An 18,650-nucleotide genomic window follows, 5' to 3' on the forward strand; every position below is an offset into this window, starting at 1 on the left:
AAATAATAACAGAAAAAAATCCTATCTTTTGCATATTTTAAAAAATAATACTCAATAAGTTTGTATAAGACTTTTAGTAAATGTCGTATACCTACTAGAGTGCCACCAGCTCAGCGATCTATATTCTATTGCCACATTATGCCTCGATATTAACTGCATCCCCACCCTCTACAGCCTTCATCAGCATAAAAGTAAACATGATTAGCTCCTAAGAGATTACCCCATCAAGCGAAGCCTCGTGTTCCGCTTGATTGGCACCAGAACCCCGGGGTGTACCCGGGCTCAAACGCCCTCCCATTATCTGGCAGTGAGACAGGGATTTAGTCTTTCAACCGCCCGGCATCCAGCGCGGCTTTCAAAGACCAGAACCGGTTGAGCCGTGAATTGCCGGCAAGTACGGTTATTTGAACTAGTGTGTCGAGGAGGTGCGTTGAGTAGTTTAGGAACACAGACACAGAGACAGACATAGACGTAGACACATAGACAGACACAGAGACAGACACAGACAAGCAAGTGGAGAGCCCTAGTATATAATGTTCCGAGATATTAAAACAACGTGTTAGTTTCACAAATGTTTCGGTGCTTAAAATAGCCGATTTAAAAATAAACTAATACCACGTGAACAGACTGTAAATAATGCCAATCGAGTACAGGGTATCGATACGTCAGCTCCCCAAGGTCGTATATTTTCAAACGCCCCAGACTTCAGGACAACACGATACACAAATCAAAACTCGAAACGTTCGGTTCCGCACCACTGACCTCGAATAACAATTTTAAAATATTATTGTTCTTGTGAACTAATAAGAAGAATATATTAACCGTCATTTCAAATAAGAAATTTGACTCTAATCGATTTTTCTCTGGAGCGACCGAATCCTGCCTTACCCCCGCCCCTCCCCCCGTGGTACAGGCTGCCGGAGAATACAATAGTTAATTTCTGAGGGCTTTAGCCCCACAGCATGGGGCGCGCGCGGCCCATACAACACCCCCCGACCACCGGGCTACTGTCTAGTGTATGATTTTTCTTCAGAAATAAAACAACTGCGCCTGATATTACAATTTTCATGGAGTTCGGGGTTCGGGTTTAGTCAAGTTGTTGGTGCAGGGTTCTGCTAGGCACGCTAAACCCGATAACACCAATCAAAGCCCCAACTTAACTGATGATTTTTTACCTTCAAAATATCGATTTTGTTACCCGAACAGTCTGGAATAAACAGCATTATTCTGTCGAGAATAAAGGCAATACTAAACTCGGCCCTCAGTTCTAACGGTGTATCAATATGCGAGACATATCCGGCATATGTCTGGTTTATGTGATACTACACCCAGCCCTCTACATATGTGGTTTATGTGATACTACACCCAGCCCTCTACATATGTGGTTTATGTGATACTACACCCAGCCCTCTACATATGTGGTTTATGTGATACTACACCCAGCCCTCTACATATGTGGTTTATGTGATACTACACCCAGCCCTCTACATATGTGGTTTATGTGATACTACACCCAGCCCTCTACATATGTGGTTTATGTGATACTACACCCAGCCCTCTACATATGTGGTTTATGTGATATTACACCCAGCCCTCTACATATGTGGTTTATGTGATACTACACCCAGCCTTCTACATATGTGGTTTATGTGATACTACACCCAGCCTTCTACATATGTGGTTTATGTGATACTACACCCAGCCCTCTACATATGTGGTTTATGTGATACTACACCCAGCCCTCTACATATGTGGTTTATGTGATACTACACCCAGCCCTCTACATATGTGGTTTATGTGATACTACACCCAGCCCTCTACATATGTGGTTTATGTGATACTACACCCAGCCCTCTACATATGTGGTTTATGTGATACTACACCCAGCCCTCTACATATGTGGTTTATGTGATACCCCACTAAGCACTCTGTGCGTGCTTAAACTTCTTCTTTCTTCGTAATTGTAATGTTGGACGAGATTTCATGCAACACAATTAAGGGGATATGCTAAGCAAAAAATCACAAACTTTCTTGTTTTTCGTCATGATGGGTTTCTTGCACTTTCGGATACTTTGTCCATTTTTGTATTAAGGAATTAATTACTTTAATAAGAAAAAAAAAATTTTATGTGTTTAAATTACCATTTTTATGACCCTATTAATTAAAAAATAATTATTTTTTTCCGTTCTAATAAGCACTCAAACAAAAGTTTTATATCCGTCATCATATTATATTTGACATCATTGGAAAGCTGGACTTCTCATGTATTTCATAATCCTAATTTCAATCATCTCGGAAACACCCAAAGCTTACAACTGGCTTTGCAGTTTACACAGATATGGTAATTTTGTGACCTACTTTTCGTTACTTTTGGCTGTTTTTCTCAGTTCGCAGGCTTTTAACACTAAAAAGCTTACTACTTTTTTTTATTTATAAAACAATACCAACCATACTTTCAGTAATTGTTCTTCATGCGAAAATAAAACTTTTGTCACGAGGGAATTGTGATGGCTTTCATAGAAAAATTATTTGGTAATTAATATGCAATTTTAAAAAAATTTGGATACTAAAAAGGGTACGATGTTTTAGACCTTGTAAATTTTTTACTAGTAGCTATTTCAAAAAGTAGTCGTGACAAAAGTTTTAAAATATATTGAAATACAAGCAGTTTAAATTTGATAGCTATAAGTGCATATATATATATATATATATATATATATATATATATATATATATATATATATATATATATATATATATATATATATATATATATGTGTGTGTGTATGTATATCAATATTTCGTCAATTAAACAATTAAACATCTAATTATTTTCAAGGTCATCACACACTGCACTGTAAAAGTATCTTGACCTAAGTGTTAAGTTTGAAAGAAATCGGTTTGGTAGAATTGGGTGAAATTTTGTTCGTAAGTTCCCACACATGAAGGAAGACCGACAGAAAAGAAAAAAGGAATAAAAGAAAACTTTTAAATAATAATCATTAAAAAAGTTTTAAAAAACCCACGTTTTCTGATTGAACTAAAAAGTAGAAAATAAATACTATACATCACAATAATGCAAGCGATCACTCTACTATAAGCGATGAAAAACGTGGGGCGCCGAAGTAAAAGTTATATTACTATTGATTAGATAATACTATTGACTTTTATTAGGGAGCTTGTAGAGAGTCAACAGTATTAGAAACTGTAAGAAAATCACGGCGCCCCACGTTTTTTATCGCTTATAGTAGAGTGATCGCTTGCATTATTGTGATGTATAGTATTTATTTTCTACTTTTTAGTTCAATCAGAAAACGTGGGTTTTTAAAAACTTTTTTAATGATTATTATTTTCTACTTTTTAGTCTTTGTCTGTTTGTTTGCATTGAAATCTTGCTATCGATTTTATCTTTTCACTTTTTTTTGGGTAAACGAAGACAACTCGTAAAAAGACAACTCGTAAAAAACGAGAGACCCTTTCTTCTTCGGTTTCAATCGCAAGTGAATGATTGTCAGAGGTTAGTTGATAGCGGTTAGGACGAGGGCTGGTTACTGACTAGAACACATAGATTTGAACCCGTGTCGAGTAGGATAGCAATCGTGTGCCCAACCACTCGACCATATCGTCTCCCCCAAACTGGCCACCAGTGGTAATAGTTACCTCCTGTAAGTTTAAAGTCGATTCAAACTAAATTATCTGCCCCTAAGCCTGTCGCGACGTGGGATCGTTCGCTTCACTGCGCGCGGCAAGAGAGAGGTGAGCTACGCGTCGCTGTTTTTTTTTCTAATGGCTCGCAGAGGAGAATTATATATATAGATTATATAGCGGTCTAAAATGCGCAATAAAATGTTTCCATTGATCAATTTAGTAATAATAACAATTGAATATTCTATGGTCATCCAAAAGAAAGCTTCCCTGAAAATTTCAGCGCGCTAGCTAACTGGGAAGTGCCAGAAATTTCGATCGCAAGATTTGATTGAAAAAACAAACAAACAAACAAACAAACAGAGAAAGCAAGTTAAAGAAAACGTGGGAAAATGACAAATAATGAGCAGAAGTCTATTGCTAAACTTTAAAAAAAGGAAAGAGGAATTTCGGACCGACGGTGGGTGGGCGTGGTGCTAAATGAAGAGGTCACGTGGTGCTAAATGAAGAGGTCACGTGGTGCTAAATGAAGAGATCACGTGGTGCTAAATGAAGAGGTCACGTGGTGCTAAATGAAGAGGTCACGTGGTGCTAAATGAAGAGGTCAGCTGTTTCTGATATCTCAGCATATGAAGTGGCACTATACTCATACAAATCTGGGTAAATAAAGAACGATCTAATGACTAGATAATGTGGATCGAATTCAAGACTTCCGGGTTGCTGGCAGAGTTTCTTCCAGGCATCTCTTCCTCCTCCCCCCCACCCCCGATACTCCTTCCCACAGTCACGGCTAAAAGCTAACATAGTTTTGCTGGCTAGACGCTAACAAAGTTTTGCTGGCTAGAGACTAACATAGTTTTGCTGGCTAGACGCTAACAAAGTTTTGCTGGCTAGAGACTAACATAGTTTTGCTGGCTAGACGCTAACAAAGTTTTGCTGGCTAGAGACTAACATAGTTTTGCTGGCTAGACGCTAACAAAGTTTTGCTGGCTAGAGACTAACATAGTTTTGCTGGCTAGAGGCTAAGTTTTGCTGGCTAGAGGCTAACATAGTTTTGCTGGCTAGAGGCGAACATAGTTTTACTGGCTAGATGCGAACAAAGTTTTGCTGGCTAGAGGCGAACAGATTTGCAGGCAGGCACCAGAGCGTGTAGGCCAGCCCAAGATCTACCTGTGTTGGATCGATAGTTTCAAATCAAACCAGGACCTCTAACAGATCACGTGACCCGACCACTATCTGGTGGAGGGGGGGGGGGGGTGGTACTTGAATGAGGGGACATGCATAAATCACACGAAGAGTATTTAGAAGACGATAAAGGGCAGACAATCTGTTTTAGTTTACAGTTTATGGAACCGACTTTTTTGAGGTATTGAATCCATATTCATTGAGCAGAACCCCAAGTTGAAAATCAGACAACCACACGCCCACACCCAAGCTGAAAACCAGACAACCACACACCCACACCCAAGTTGAAAACCAGACAACCACACGCCCACACCCAAGCTGAAAACCAGACAACCCAAGTTGAAAAATCAACAAACATTAACCTAACAGGTACGTGGAACTAGGTCCTTAAGAAAAAAACCAGCTGAGACAGCAATTTTTACTTCGACTGCTTTCAGAGTAATAGAACATCTGGGTGTTGGGATTTGACTATAAACACACAAAAATAAAATTAGAATAAAATCCCCATCCACTATCATATATCATGTCACATACATATATTTATATCAAGTCACCTACATATTTATAAAAAAAAAAAAAAAAAAAAAAAAAAAAAAAAAAAAAAAAAAAAAAAGGTAATATCCAATCAGGTAGTGAAGTCGACCTTATAATGATTTTCGTACGGTGTTTGTCGGGTAGCAGAGCACACAAGTACTCATCTCAATATGGAGTACTTTGGTCAAGTAGGTTCTGACTACTGTACTTATGGAGTACTTTAGTCAAGTAAGTAGGTTCTAATCACTGTACTTATGAAGTACCTTGGTCAAAGAACACAAAAGTTCCCGATAGTTGTAACATATTACAGTTGTCTAAAGCCAGCTAATCTACAAACTGGTCCAACGTGTACCTTACACAGAGACCAGTTGGATCAAATAACCTCACGAATCTTACCGCCCACATATCGTATATTCAAATTTTAAACTTGAGGGTGGGGTCACACAATCTATAGCTCCATAATCAATATACTGAATATATACATATACATATATATATATATATATATATATATATATATATATATATATATATATATATATATATATATATATATATATATATATATATATATATATATATATATATATATATATATATGTGTGTGTGTGTGTAGGGTATAATATATGTATATATATATATATATATATATATATATATATATATATATATATATATATATATATATATATACATATATATATATATATATATATATATATATATATATATATATATATATATATATATATATATATATATATATATATATATACATATATATTTATTTATGCATATATATATATATATATATATATATATATATATATATATATATATATATATATATATATATATATATATATATATATATATATATATATATATATATATATATATATATATAAGCCTATGTATTAAACATTTCATTACATAGAAGCTAAGTAAAGAACGATCAATCGGAAGGAGTACCATAATGTTGGGGCTGTAAGAAGGATAAATCTGTTTGCAGGAGTCGCCTCCCCCTTCCCCTCCAACCCACCAGCTACCCCACACTAATTTAAAAATTATGATTTTAAATTTTTGATCTGATCGATCGGAGCCATGTGATCGATAAGGCGCGAGCCATTCATGTTCGGGAGTCTAGTACCGTGTAATGGCGACGTCATTCGACGCAGTTATACTGGGGGGGGGGGGCGAGTCTGGCGGACTGATATCTGAGGGTGTGGGGGTACACCTACCCACCCACCCACCCCTGAGGGTGTGGGGGTACACCTACCCACCCACCCACCCCTGAGGGTGTGGGGGTACACCTACCCACCCACCCACCAACTTGTAACGATAGACGTTTATCAACCGCCAGACCAACTGTTGGATTTATTGGTCTATATAACCAGACGGAAAAAAAACCTTATTGACAGTTCCGTGTAAATAAACTAAGATTAAACTTGGTTATGTCCCCTTGTTATTGGTATATATGCGATTAGTTTTTTTTTCATTTAGCGTGGCAGATTCATTGATAAGATTGGCTATAGATCAAACGCCATGAGTATGTGTGTGTGAGAGGGGGGGGTGACTTTAAACAGTAATATTTCAGTTTGAAATTCTGATTATCGGGTCAATAGTTCATCTACTGGGGGGGGGGGGGGGGGGAGGATATGAATTAGTCTGCTGAAAGTTAAAAAAAAAACCAACATGCACTACTTTGATAAGATCCTTCCATTCATGTCTTATTGATACTTTTTTTTAATAGATTTTTTTTTATGAAATGGAAATCTTGTGATAAGTAGTTTCATTTGGTTCATTTAAATAGTTTATAAAAATTTAGTTTTTGTGAACAGACGATCACATTTTTTATTGCAAAAACTTCACGTTTCTGAGGGTTTTTCAGTGCATTTACTGAAACGTTTTTTGTTTAGCTACACATTTTATAAAGTAACAAGGATAGTTATTGATCCATACCTACATTGAAATATCCCATCGACCTACATTAAAATATCCCAACTACCTACATTAAAATATCCCAACTACCTACATTAAAATATCCCAACTACCTACATTAAATATCCCAACTACCTACATTAAAATATCCCAACGTCCTACATTAAAATATCCCAAATACATACATTAAAATATCGCATCGACCTACATTAAAATATCCCAACTACCTACATTAAAATATCCCAACGTCCTACATTAAAATATCCCAAATACATACATTAAAATATCCCAACATAAAATGGATGTTACCTTTAATTAAATATTATCAGCACAAAGACTTGCGAAATTTGCTGTAGAAAATATTAGATTTTCCTTTTCGTGTTTTTCTTGGTTCGATTAGGGTTGATTGAGATGTTATAAATAATCAAATTACAAAATATTACTAAGATCAAAATCGATTCAAAATTTTGAGTCTACAATGTTTACAAAATGTCGGAATTTTTTACTTACCGTGTGTAAAAAAAAGAAGTTCTTAGATTTTTATTTATTGGACATCATGCAACATTGATTGGGAAGTAAGTTGCACATATTGATTGGGTACCTGATGTGGAGGGTACTTGTACTACTGGGGAAATCACTAAGCTGGTTATCTTAGCTGGGGGTGGTTGTCTGCAGTGGCGTCGCTAGGTCGGGTGTCACCCGGTGCGACACCAAATGGTGTCACCCCCCCCCCTCCCCTAAACAAAACTACACACACACACACACACACACACACACACACACACACACACACACATATATATATATATATATATATATATATATATATATATATATATATATATATAATATATATATATATATATATATATATATATATATATGTATGTATATATATATATAAATATATAAATATATATATATATATATATATATATATATATATATATATATATATATATATATACATACATATATATATATATATATAGACCTATATATATATATATATATTTATACATATATATATATATATATATATATATATATATATATATATATATATATATATATATATAGGTCTATATATAGTTGCAATTGGTGTCACCCCACTCCCATTTGCTTAATGGCGTCAATTTGTTGTTGATTGACTTATGGGTTATTTCAAATACTCAACAAAACCTTCATTCCACTGTAAATTTTTCAGTTTGTATCACCCCCCCCCCCCCCCCCCCCCCCCGCCACTGGGTGATTGTTTTTAATTGTGCACAATTAAATTAATAGTAAAGATGTTTATCTATAGTCATGTATTAATACAGTGGATTCACGCTAATTAACCCTTAATTGAACTGACAAAAAGCATATTTCTTCTATATATGTTGCACATTTTCACCATGGTGTCACCATGGTGTCACCCGGTGCGGTCCCGCACCCCCTGCCCCCGCCTCGCGACGCCTCTGCTTGTCTGGTTAGGTAGGTGCTAAAACATGTAATGTACCAACCTATATAAACATATTTTTTAAATGGTTACTACCTGTCTGTTCTACCTGTGTGTCCTACCTGTGTGTCCTACCTGTATGTCTACCTGTGTGTCCTACCTGTGTGTCCTACCTGTGCGTCCTACCTGTGTGTCCTACCTGTGTGTTCTACCTGTGTGTCCTACTTGTGTGCTCTGCCTGTGTGTCCTACCCCTGTGTCCTACCTGTGTGTCCTACCCGTGTGTCTTACATGTGTGCCCTACCTGTGTGTCTTACCTATGTATCATACATACCTGTCTGTGCCTACCCTTCTGTTAAGACACATTTTGTCTATCTGGTTGGGTTACGTTCGACTGGTTAAATCGTAATTTGATTAGATCTAGATCTAATAATAAAAAAAATCAATAAAACATTTCAATGAGACCATAAAGTAGTCACGTTATGTTTTGTACAGCTATGGTTCAACTAACATATGCTAACAGCCGACGTAAGCACGACATGTCATCTACATCATATTTACATTAAGGAATGACATCTACAGCACAGATGTCATCATGATATGTCATCTATAGTAGGTCATGACATTTACAGCATGGCATGTAATCTATAACAATACATCAAATTTACAGCATGACATAACATCTACAGCAAGACTTGACATCAACAGGATGGCATGATATCCACAGGATAATATGATAACCACATAACAGACTAGGGCCAGCGCATTTCTGGAATACAATTTTTGTTTTACTAATACATTATCTGCAACAGATTGTTTTACTAATACATATCTGCACTAGATTGTTTTACTAATACATTATCTGCAACAGATCGTTTTACTAATACCCAGTTTTATTGCTCCTATTAACTGGATGCTAGTAATGTGCCAAAATCTTCAGTCGCACCTTCAGAAAACTTAAATATCTTCTGAACAATGTGTAAACTGGAATAAAATCGTTAGTTTTCTATCACATACAACTGTTCATAACTCACCTAAATGCCACACCCCTAGTCACCCCCAACCGCCAAAACTCTGCCAGCAAGAGTCGTTACCCCCCCCCCCCCCCCTACCCAACAACTACCATCACAAGGACACATACAAGATCCTCCTTATGTCTCCCCTATTACCCTGATTGATTTTCAAACAATCGTCGATTTACCAGCGCGCACACATTTAATAACCAAGCCCTTGTGTCCGCACACATGTTAATTAAATCTTCATGAATTTTAATTAATCCTTCCCACCCCCAGTGTAATCAGGACACGGTGGGTATTTTCCTCCCCCTGCGGCTTGCCTGTTGTCTTTTAATTATGTTCATTCAAGCGTGCCGGGGTATTTTTCTTCTTTATATCAGTCAACAATGCATCATTGATTTAACGGTTGCCGGTGTTCAACCGGTTGGAGCCGGCACCAGTTCAACACGTTGGACCTGAAGATCTACGTCTGCTAACGCTTGTTTCAGATCCGATACAGTTAATTAATTTTTTACACCAACTCTAGTTCGACACATTTTTTTAGGAAACTGTGGACGTTGCTTGATAACTGCAGTTGTTTGGTCGATAGAAACTTTTATGGGGACGAAAAATTACAACGTCATTTACTCAAAACAATTCTTTGGTAGGATGGCGTCATCAGGCGCATGTCTTGAGTTGTTACCCCTGTGTTTGGCCATGTACGAGTCGCTGCCCCTAGGTGAAATCATGTTTGAGTTGCTACCCCTGGGTGAAGCCATGTATAAGTTGCTGCCCCTGGATAAAGTCATGATTAAGTTGCTGCCCCTGGGTGAAGTCATGTTTGAGTTGCTACCCCTGAATGAAACGTAAATGGATTTTAACAAGGCCGGTGACGCCTATGTGTAATTTACAAATTACTGTGTAATTAGCGATTTTTTTAAAAGGCCAAACAAACAATTAATCTTGTCTAGGCCAATATCAGGAACAAGCATCTGGCAACACAAGGCAGCTTTACCTCCCTTGTCTTGAACCGGAGTAGAGTTTTCCAGTGTTTCTTCCAGAATTTTTTCTCCGGGGGGGGGGGGGGGAGCGCTTGAAATTTTCGGGGGGGGGGGGGGGGGGGCGGTAGACCTGGAAGAAACTCAGGAGTTTTCTGTTGACCCAGCTGGAGTCACGTGATCCACTGCCCATTTGACCTAGCTGTTCAACTAATCAGTCTGTGAAATATGGGATTTTTCATACTAGCAATTTCACCCGTTAATCATTATAAAACAACGGGCAATTAGAAAGGTTTTACAATTTTATTTTTTTGCATTATTTAAGTATCATTAAAAAAAACTGTTAAACATGTTAAGTTCTATTTCACTAATTTAAATAATTAAATCTTTTCAACTAATGAACTCATTGCTAAGAGATCAAAGTTGAAATTCCTGCAGAATTGTTTAACGGTAGCTATAACGTGTCGTGCGTGAGCTTGTATATATATATATATATATATATATATATATATATATATATATATATATATATATATATATATATATATATATACATATATATATACATATATATATATATATATGTATGTATGCATATATATACATATATATACATATGTATACATAAATATTTATATCGTTTTGGAGCGCTCATGTGTAAGATTGTTCACACATTAGAACCCTGGTTCGATAGACTTGGGTCACACAACTTGAGATCATTATCTACAACAAAAACACCGGTACCGTGCTGAATACTTGCCTGAGTCAGTTAACTCTGGGGTGATAGATCGAGCTATTGAAAAGCTTACGTTGATCTGTGAGGTGAGGCTTGCTAGTCAGGGCGTCTGGGCTGGTAGTTTTACTTTGGGCTTAGGTTAACAGGTTGGTAGTTTTACTTTGGGCTTAGGTTAACAGGCTGGTAGTTTTACTTTGGGCTTAGGTTAACAGGCTGGTAGTTTTACTTTGGGCTTAGGTTAACAGGCTGGTAGTTTTACTTTGGGCTTAGGTTAACAGGCTGGTAGTTTTACTTTGGGCTTAGGTTAACAGGCTGGTAGTTTTACTTTGGGCTTAGGTTAACAGGCTGGTAGTTTTACTTTGGGCTTAGGTTAACAGGCTGGAATAGATAACCTTCAGCTAGTTATTGGGTTCATGGCTTTTAGCTAGTTGAACTATTGGGTCGATGTTCATATCGTCGGTATTTCAGCCAGGCTATATGTGAGGCCGGCTGTATGTAAGGCCGCCTGTACGTAAGGGCGCTGTATGCCAGCTGTATGTAAGAGCGCTGTATGTAAGGCCGGCTGTATGTAAGACCGGCTGTATGTAAAGCAAGCTATATGTAAGACTGGCTGTATGTAAGACAAGCTATATGTAAGGCCGGCTGTATGAAAGGTCGTTGATATGTAAGACGGGGTGTATGTAATACCGGGTGTATGTAAGACCGGCTGTATGTAAGGCCGTCTGTATGTAAGGCCGTCTGTATGTAAGACCGGCTGTATGTAACCATGTCAAGCCGTGTAAGAACCGACCCACAAGTAGGCTAAACAAAACAACGTGTCCCAACACACGACAAGCGATACAGACGGGGTGAAACAACTGATCCATTGACTTGACCCTAATCGATCCACGGTTTGGCCTATGGTTAACTACCCAGCGATCAAATAGATAATGTTTCAGCTTTGTCCTCTTGGCGTCTCGCAGGGTATCGAGGTTGCCATTTATGACACTTGGTATCGATTACGGCTGTTACTGAAGAATTGAGATGTATTTCATACTGCCCCTCTCTGGTATCGATTACGGCTGTTACTGAAGAATTAAGATGTATTTCATTCTGTCCCTCTCTGGCTTACAAACCATTTTGTTTACTTTAAAAAATTGTCTTTCTTACAGAAGATCTAGGCTAAAAACTGTAACAATACAAATCACAACTAGGTAAACGTGTTTATCAATTTTTTTATTAATATTATATACTTACAAATCAAACAGTAACGTCAACAGCAACTGTAATTATGAGAGCAACGAAAAAAAAATATTCATTACAGTTTTTCCTTACTACAATCCTATGTTTACTCATATTACACTCGACGAAGACTGAAGATCGAAACATGGCAATAAACATGAGCACGGCTGGTCACGTGATTGTAACACATCACTTTGAAAATTTCTGTAACAGTGCAAACAAATTTCGTAACATTTGAGTACTTTAAACTGAGCTCCTTGACCTTTGACAGCAATAGGTCAAGTAATTAAACATTTCGATTCTCAAAATGATTTTCTGAGAAAAAAAAATCATTGCACACCTTTTTAAAAAAAAAAAAAACCCCTTACTTATGATGTTATCTGTAAATTGCTAAGTAGGGAGGGTTTAACTAATTAAAAATTAGCTAATGCTTGGGGATTTTGGGACTGGTTTCTATTTTATCTAAATCGATGCTAGACGCTGTTGTTGATCGATTTCAAACACATAACGATACCAGAATACGATTGATTTTTATAAAGCTTTATAACATCTCAATACAAGGATTAAATATGGAGGGCAGTATTCGACTGGATATTTAAAAACATTACGGATGATATATATGGCTTTGTGTGTGCACTGAATGTTTTGGTGTCACCTTGTTCAAGTCACCTGACACCATGTTCAACTCTGTGACTCTAAGTTCACATTTGCGTCACCTAGCCTAAGCTCATCTAAGTGTCACCTTATCTAAATTCAACACTCTGCTTATGACCACCTACGTATCACCCCACCTCTAGATTAAAAAACCAAATCCATTCGTGCACTTATATCGGCACATAGACTAATGTCACTCAGTATATACTAAAATATACCCCCCTCCCTCTTTACACAAAGCAAACAAAACAATTTGTACATAACATATTTGATATCATCAAAGTAATACTTGATTGAATGTACATAATACACACGCGAAAGTCCCCAATGTTAGGGTCGCAATTTACCCAAATGTCGGTCTCTAGTTTTAGTTTGATTCAACATCAATTCTGCTGGTAAGGTACTCAAGGTCATACATATATAGTTTGATATACTCATAGTGTGTCTATTGCTATATGAAAACAGTGCTAAATGTCTATATATGTCAAATAGGAAGATGGACATGTGTCTATATGTCATTTGGGATGATGGACATGTGTCTATATGTCATTTGGGATGATTTTTTGTTTTAAGAACACACACACATAACATAGTTCGTGACTGTTCTAATTTACAAAGTCGGAAGTTTTTCATCTAATTTACATCTGACGTCACACTTAATGTACATATCTGATCTACACACCTCGGTTCACACGTGTGACGTCATCCACTTAATTTACATATCTGACCACGGTCCTCCTAATCAACGCATCAGACGTCAACACACTCATGTCACTGACTGGCCTAATGGTCAGCTGCTACACGTCATCCAGCTAATTACACATGTGACGTCATTCACACGATCAACACCTGTGACGTCATTCACACGATTAACACGTGTGATGTCATCCACCCAATTTACCCGCGTGACGTCATCCACCGAATATACACGAGTGACGTCACCCGCCCATGTCACACGTCTGAGGCTGGTGAGTTCATTCAAAATGCTGTTGTTCCATCGGATGGTGTGTGAGCGGGGTTTCCTCCACACTGGGCACGTGACGGTTGGCTGAGATCAGTAGAGCACATGTGGAGAGTTCCGTTGTTTACACGTGTTTTTTTCTGAAGCAGTACTCACTCTGGTCCAGCGTGCAGGTGAGCAGGGAAGTGGCGAGCGGTAAGATTTGAACGTGGTAAGTTTTTTTCCTCCCCTCACCTGAAGAACCTCTGCCAGAGGAGTCGCCGATAAACTGTTTGCTTCCAGAAACTAAAGAAATGACATAGCTTGCTAAGCTGTCGTAATGGGAACAATGACATAGCTTGCTCAGCTGTCGTAATGGGAACAATGACACAGTGTCAGGCGAGCCTTAGCCCGGGGGAGCGGACAGCTGAGGGTGTCTGGCATCCCGCTCCAGCCGTGCCGGCAGTTCCTTCTGTGCTAAACGTTGTTCTCTTCTCCTGGAACGATTCTTGTTGTGGCGTCGCCTTTTGTGGACCTTCCTCTTTCGCTGTCTTTGTCTCCGTTTCGACTTTGTATCCAACAGTTTTTTAATACCTTTGATAAAATCGTCCTTAAGTTTGTCCGGCTTGTCAGCCGACAGTTCTGCTGTATGGTTTCTTAGCAGTTTATTTATTTTGATCACTCCTCGAGGTTTGCTGGTTGGTTTGTTTATTTGTTTGTTTATTTGTTTGTTTGTGGCTGTTTGTGGTGAATGTTTCTTCTTCCACTCAGAGCGCATGCGCCGGGCTATACGTGAATAGCCAGGAAGTAGCCGCCGGGCTACTCGCTTAATTACTCTCATGTTTGGTGTTTTACCTCGCTTCACAACCCATTTTTTAATCTTGCTCGCCAGACAATCTACTTGTGTGTCATTGGGGGAGGCCAACATCCTTTCAAGTATCGGGCACATGCAGTTCTTGGTCTGAGCACATTTGAGTCTGCATCTGGTCAAGGATTCAGTGACGTTCTTCGCCAGGCGAATTAAATTTCGACACACCTTAGCTTTGAACTTTTTCTCCTTTTTTAGACGCAGCTTCCTGTCTATCTCTTTCTGGGGGATACACTTGTGCGTGGTATTGTCCTCCGGCTCTGGGGGATGCCGGATGAGTGCTTTGTTGGCCGGCTCCGTGATGAAGCGTGTCGTCTTCTCGGTGCTGTTGGTCTCAGACCCTAGCAGGGCCTGGCAGTCGATGCCTAGGTACAGGTGCCGGTGGGGGGTCCGGTAGAGCGTGAACTCGTAGGTGGCACTCGCAGAACCCTCGGCATCGTTGTTGCTCTCGTGGATGTAGCACTCTTTGTTGTCGTTAAACTCTTTCTATTGAAGGTAAAAAAAAAAGTTCAGATTTCTACAAACTGTAAAAGTGTTAGAAATAAGATTGTTGGTAGCAGATAGTTATATACTGCACTAAAAGTAGGTATTTTAAAATCTATGGTGAAAAAAAGGGACAGAGTTAAAGTTAGGATTAGAAAACTAAACTGGGTTAAAGTAAGAGGTTATCACTAAAGACCGGACACCTACTTTGGGCAAGAAGTAATGTAAGGATGAGGAAGGGTAGACTACCATGTAGATGTAATGTAAGAATGAGGAAGGGTAGACTACCATGTAGAAGTAATGTAAGGATGAGGAAGGGTAGACTACCATGTAGAAGTAATGTAAGAATGAGGAAGGGTAGACTACCATGTAGAAGTAGTGTATGGATGAGGCAGCACTTACCCTGTGTACTAGGTAGAGTTGGGATTCCTTATTCATACAGATGAGCTGATGCGAATCGGCGCTGGATATCAAGAGGCTGTTGTTGTGGGAGATGAACTGGAGGATGCCTGTAAGGGAGAGAAGCGAGGATGGCATCAATAACTCTTCATGACTTAACGGGGAAAATGTAGATTTTATAAATCATCTGGTGATTATCACACAGGTACTGTTTAAATGGGTGATTTATCAACAGGCACACTGGTTTAAATTACGTCATGGTGTTATAAACCTATCAATATATTTTTTAAGGACCATTTTTCTTAGTTTTTAATTTTTACTTGAATAGATTAAAGTGTATCAACATTAGTTTAACACTAACCAAACAGTTTCATATAAATACAACTTGTAAAGGTGAATTAAACCAGCTATTGTATAAGCACCACACATAATCTTCATAATTTTTTTTTTCGATAATCGATGTTTAAGGTTTCCTTAAAGGAAAGAACTCAAGATTTTATTTGGTTGAGTTGGGGCGACCACCCTACACAGACACGCAGATAGGGCCCATTATCTAGAGCACCATTCAGTCTACGACCAGCTTTGATGCGCTTGATTAACTACAATAACGTATTCAAGCTATAGACGGCCCGTTTAGCCCGACAATAGACTTTGGGGCGTTTGTTTGCTTGCATGTTCGCACAAGTATCTGAACGGTTTGATATCTGCCAGGTAAACACAGTATCTGAGTCGATTAGTATCTGCCATCTAAACACATGTATCCGATTCAGTTAATATCTGCATGCTAAACACGTAACAAATGATTGATATCTGCCTGTAAACACATTAGGCCTATCTGAGATGATTAATATCTGCATGCAAAACGTATGCGGGCATGCAGATTAGTATAATGCCAAAGTATATTATTGAGACTATAATCATACTCGAAACATTAAAGGTGTGTATATAAGTATTGTACACACGAAAATAGTGCTGCGCTTATTTTTTCGACTGGAAACAACTACTGTCGTTTGTTTATCTCACAGTTGAGCTGTAGAAAGCTATAGGGTCTCAACCACTGGGGTAAGATAGATGAACAATCTCAAGAGAGAGAGAGAGAGAGAGAGAGAGAGAGAGGGAGATTATACTGGAGACACAGATATATAGCGAATAAAGAAACAAACACATTTACACATATAGACAGAGGGAGACACAGGAAACACACACATACACAAACATACAGACACACACAAGTTCAGTCCATTTATAGACACATATAGACTCAGGAAACACACACATACATGCACATATAGACACAGGAAACACACATACAGACACTCACAAGGCCATGTATAGACACATATAGACTTAGGAAACACACACATACATGCACATATACCTCGGGAAACACACTTACATATACAGGCACATACAGAAACACACTTACACATACAGGCACATAGAGACATATATATCCAGGACACAGTTCAAGCATCACATACATGTTTGACCTTATTGCCTCTTGACCTAATATTGACAGATAACATCAAAGGCATGAGATAGGACAGACCATTCACAATCGAACGCTATCAATTCATCAGTTCTGAAGGTCCAACATAACATGGCTTGCTTTACCCACCTCTAGAAAGTACCTACTAACTAGCCAACCATATATATATATATATATATATATATATATATATATATATATATATATATATATATATATATATATGTATGTGTGTGTGTGTGTGTATTTGTGTGCTACGTACGTAGGCTTATAATATATAGGTATTATTAATTATAAGCTAAGTAAAAGTCTATCTCTCGCATATGTGTATATAGGTTATAGTACATAAGCTATATATATATATATATATATATATATATATATATATATATATATATATATATATATATATATATATATATATATATATATATATATATATATATATATATATATATATATATATATATATATATATATATATATAGTGTATCAAATCATACGTGTATAATATGCTGATGTGTATTATAACAAAAAGCGTCATTACACTCTCTGAAAATAATGTGGACAAATGAAGCCTGTTATCATTTTTAAAAATGTACAGAATATTGAATCGTCCTAATTAACAACGGTTGTCAGTCACTGCTAATTAGAGCCAGGTGATAAATACCTGAAGCGGGTCAGGTAAATATAGCTATGACATCAGCTGAGCAGTGAGGTTTATTTTTAAAGCAATGACCCACAGCCGTTGTGTGGATTCGTTTCCCATTTGCTAGCAAGCACTCACGGAGCTACGGAGAAACGAAAGCTTGGCTACTTAATTATTTAATTAATTAATTATAATTGATGTTTTCCGTACAAGATTTCAAGTTTTACAGAACGGTTTCTAAACTTTTCTTTCGGTGAAAACTAATAAGGATACTTCAGACAGGTAAAGTTTTATGTTGTTTTAAACTGCAGCAGTTAAGTTTTTTTAAACGTAAAGTTTTAATGACGAGTTTTTTATTGTGTGCTTAGCTAAACATAAACAACAGGTAGCGCCCCTTAGTCGTGTGGAAGACTTTGCTATGCCAATCGTTTCCCTGTATACATCCAGATTGTGCACTCGACATTAGCCATTGTTGG

At 37.6% G+C, this 18,650-nt stretch overlaps 2 protein-coding genes across 2 annotated transcripts in view; one reads left to right on the forward strand and one right to left on the reverse strand.

Moving 5' to 3' along the window:
- Positions 1–12,676: 12,676 nt before the first annotated feature.
- Positions 12,677–18,650, reverse strand: part of LOC131938277 (uncharacterized) — a 29,071-nt gene continuing 23,097 nt past the window's right edge. The window contains exons 3-4 of the mRNA XM_059296245.1: positions 16,040–16,146; positions 12,677–15,640 (exon numbers count right to left, since the gene is read on the reverse strand). Of these exons, the coding sequence (XP_059152228.1) occupies positions 14,693–15,640; positions 16,040–16,146 (1,055 nt within the window). The 3' untranslated portion in view covers positions 12,677–14,692. The remainder of the gene's footprint in view (positions 15,641–16,039; positions 16,147–18,650) is intronic.
- The window catches only part of LOC131938281 (calcium uptake protein 3, mitochondrial), a 73,091-nt gene continuing 72,738 nt past the window's right edge, over positions 18,298–18,650 (forward strand). The window contains exon 1 of the mRNA XM_059296303.1: positions 18,298–18,456. The gene's annotated coding sequence lies outside the window, so the exon portion shown is untranslated. The remainder of the gene's footprint in view (positions 18,457–18,650) is intronic.

This window comes from Physella acuta, unplaced genomic scaffold (assembly GCF_028476545.2).
Source record: "Physella acuta isolate Inbredline_101_S28 unplaced genomic scaffold, ASM2847654v3 ptg000017l, whole genome shotgun sequence".
Taxonomy (NCBI): Eukaryota; Metazoa; Mollusca; class Gastropoda; family Physidae; genus Physella; species Physella acuta.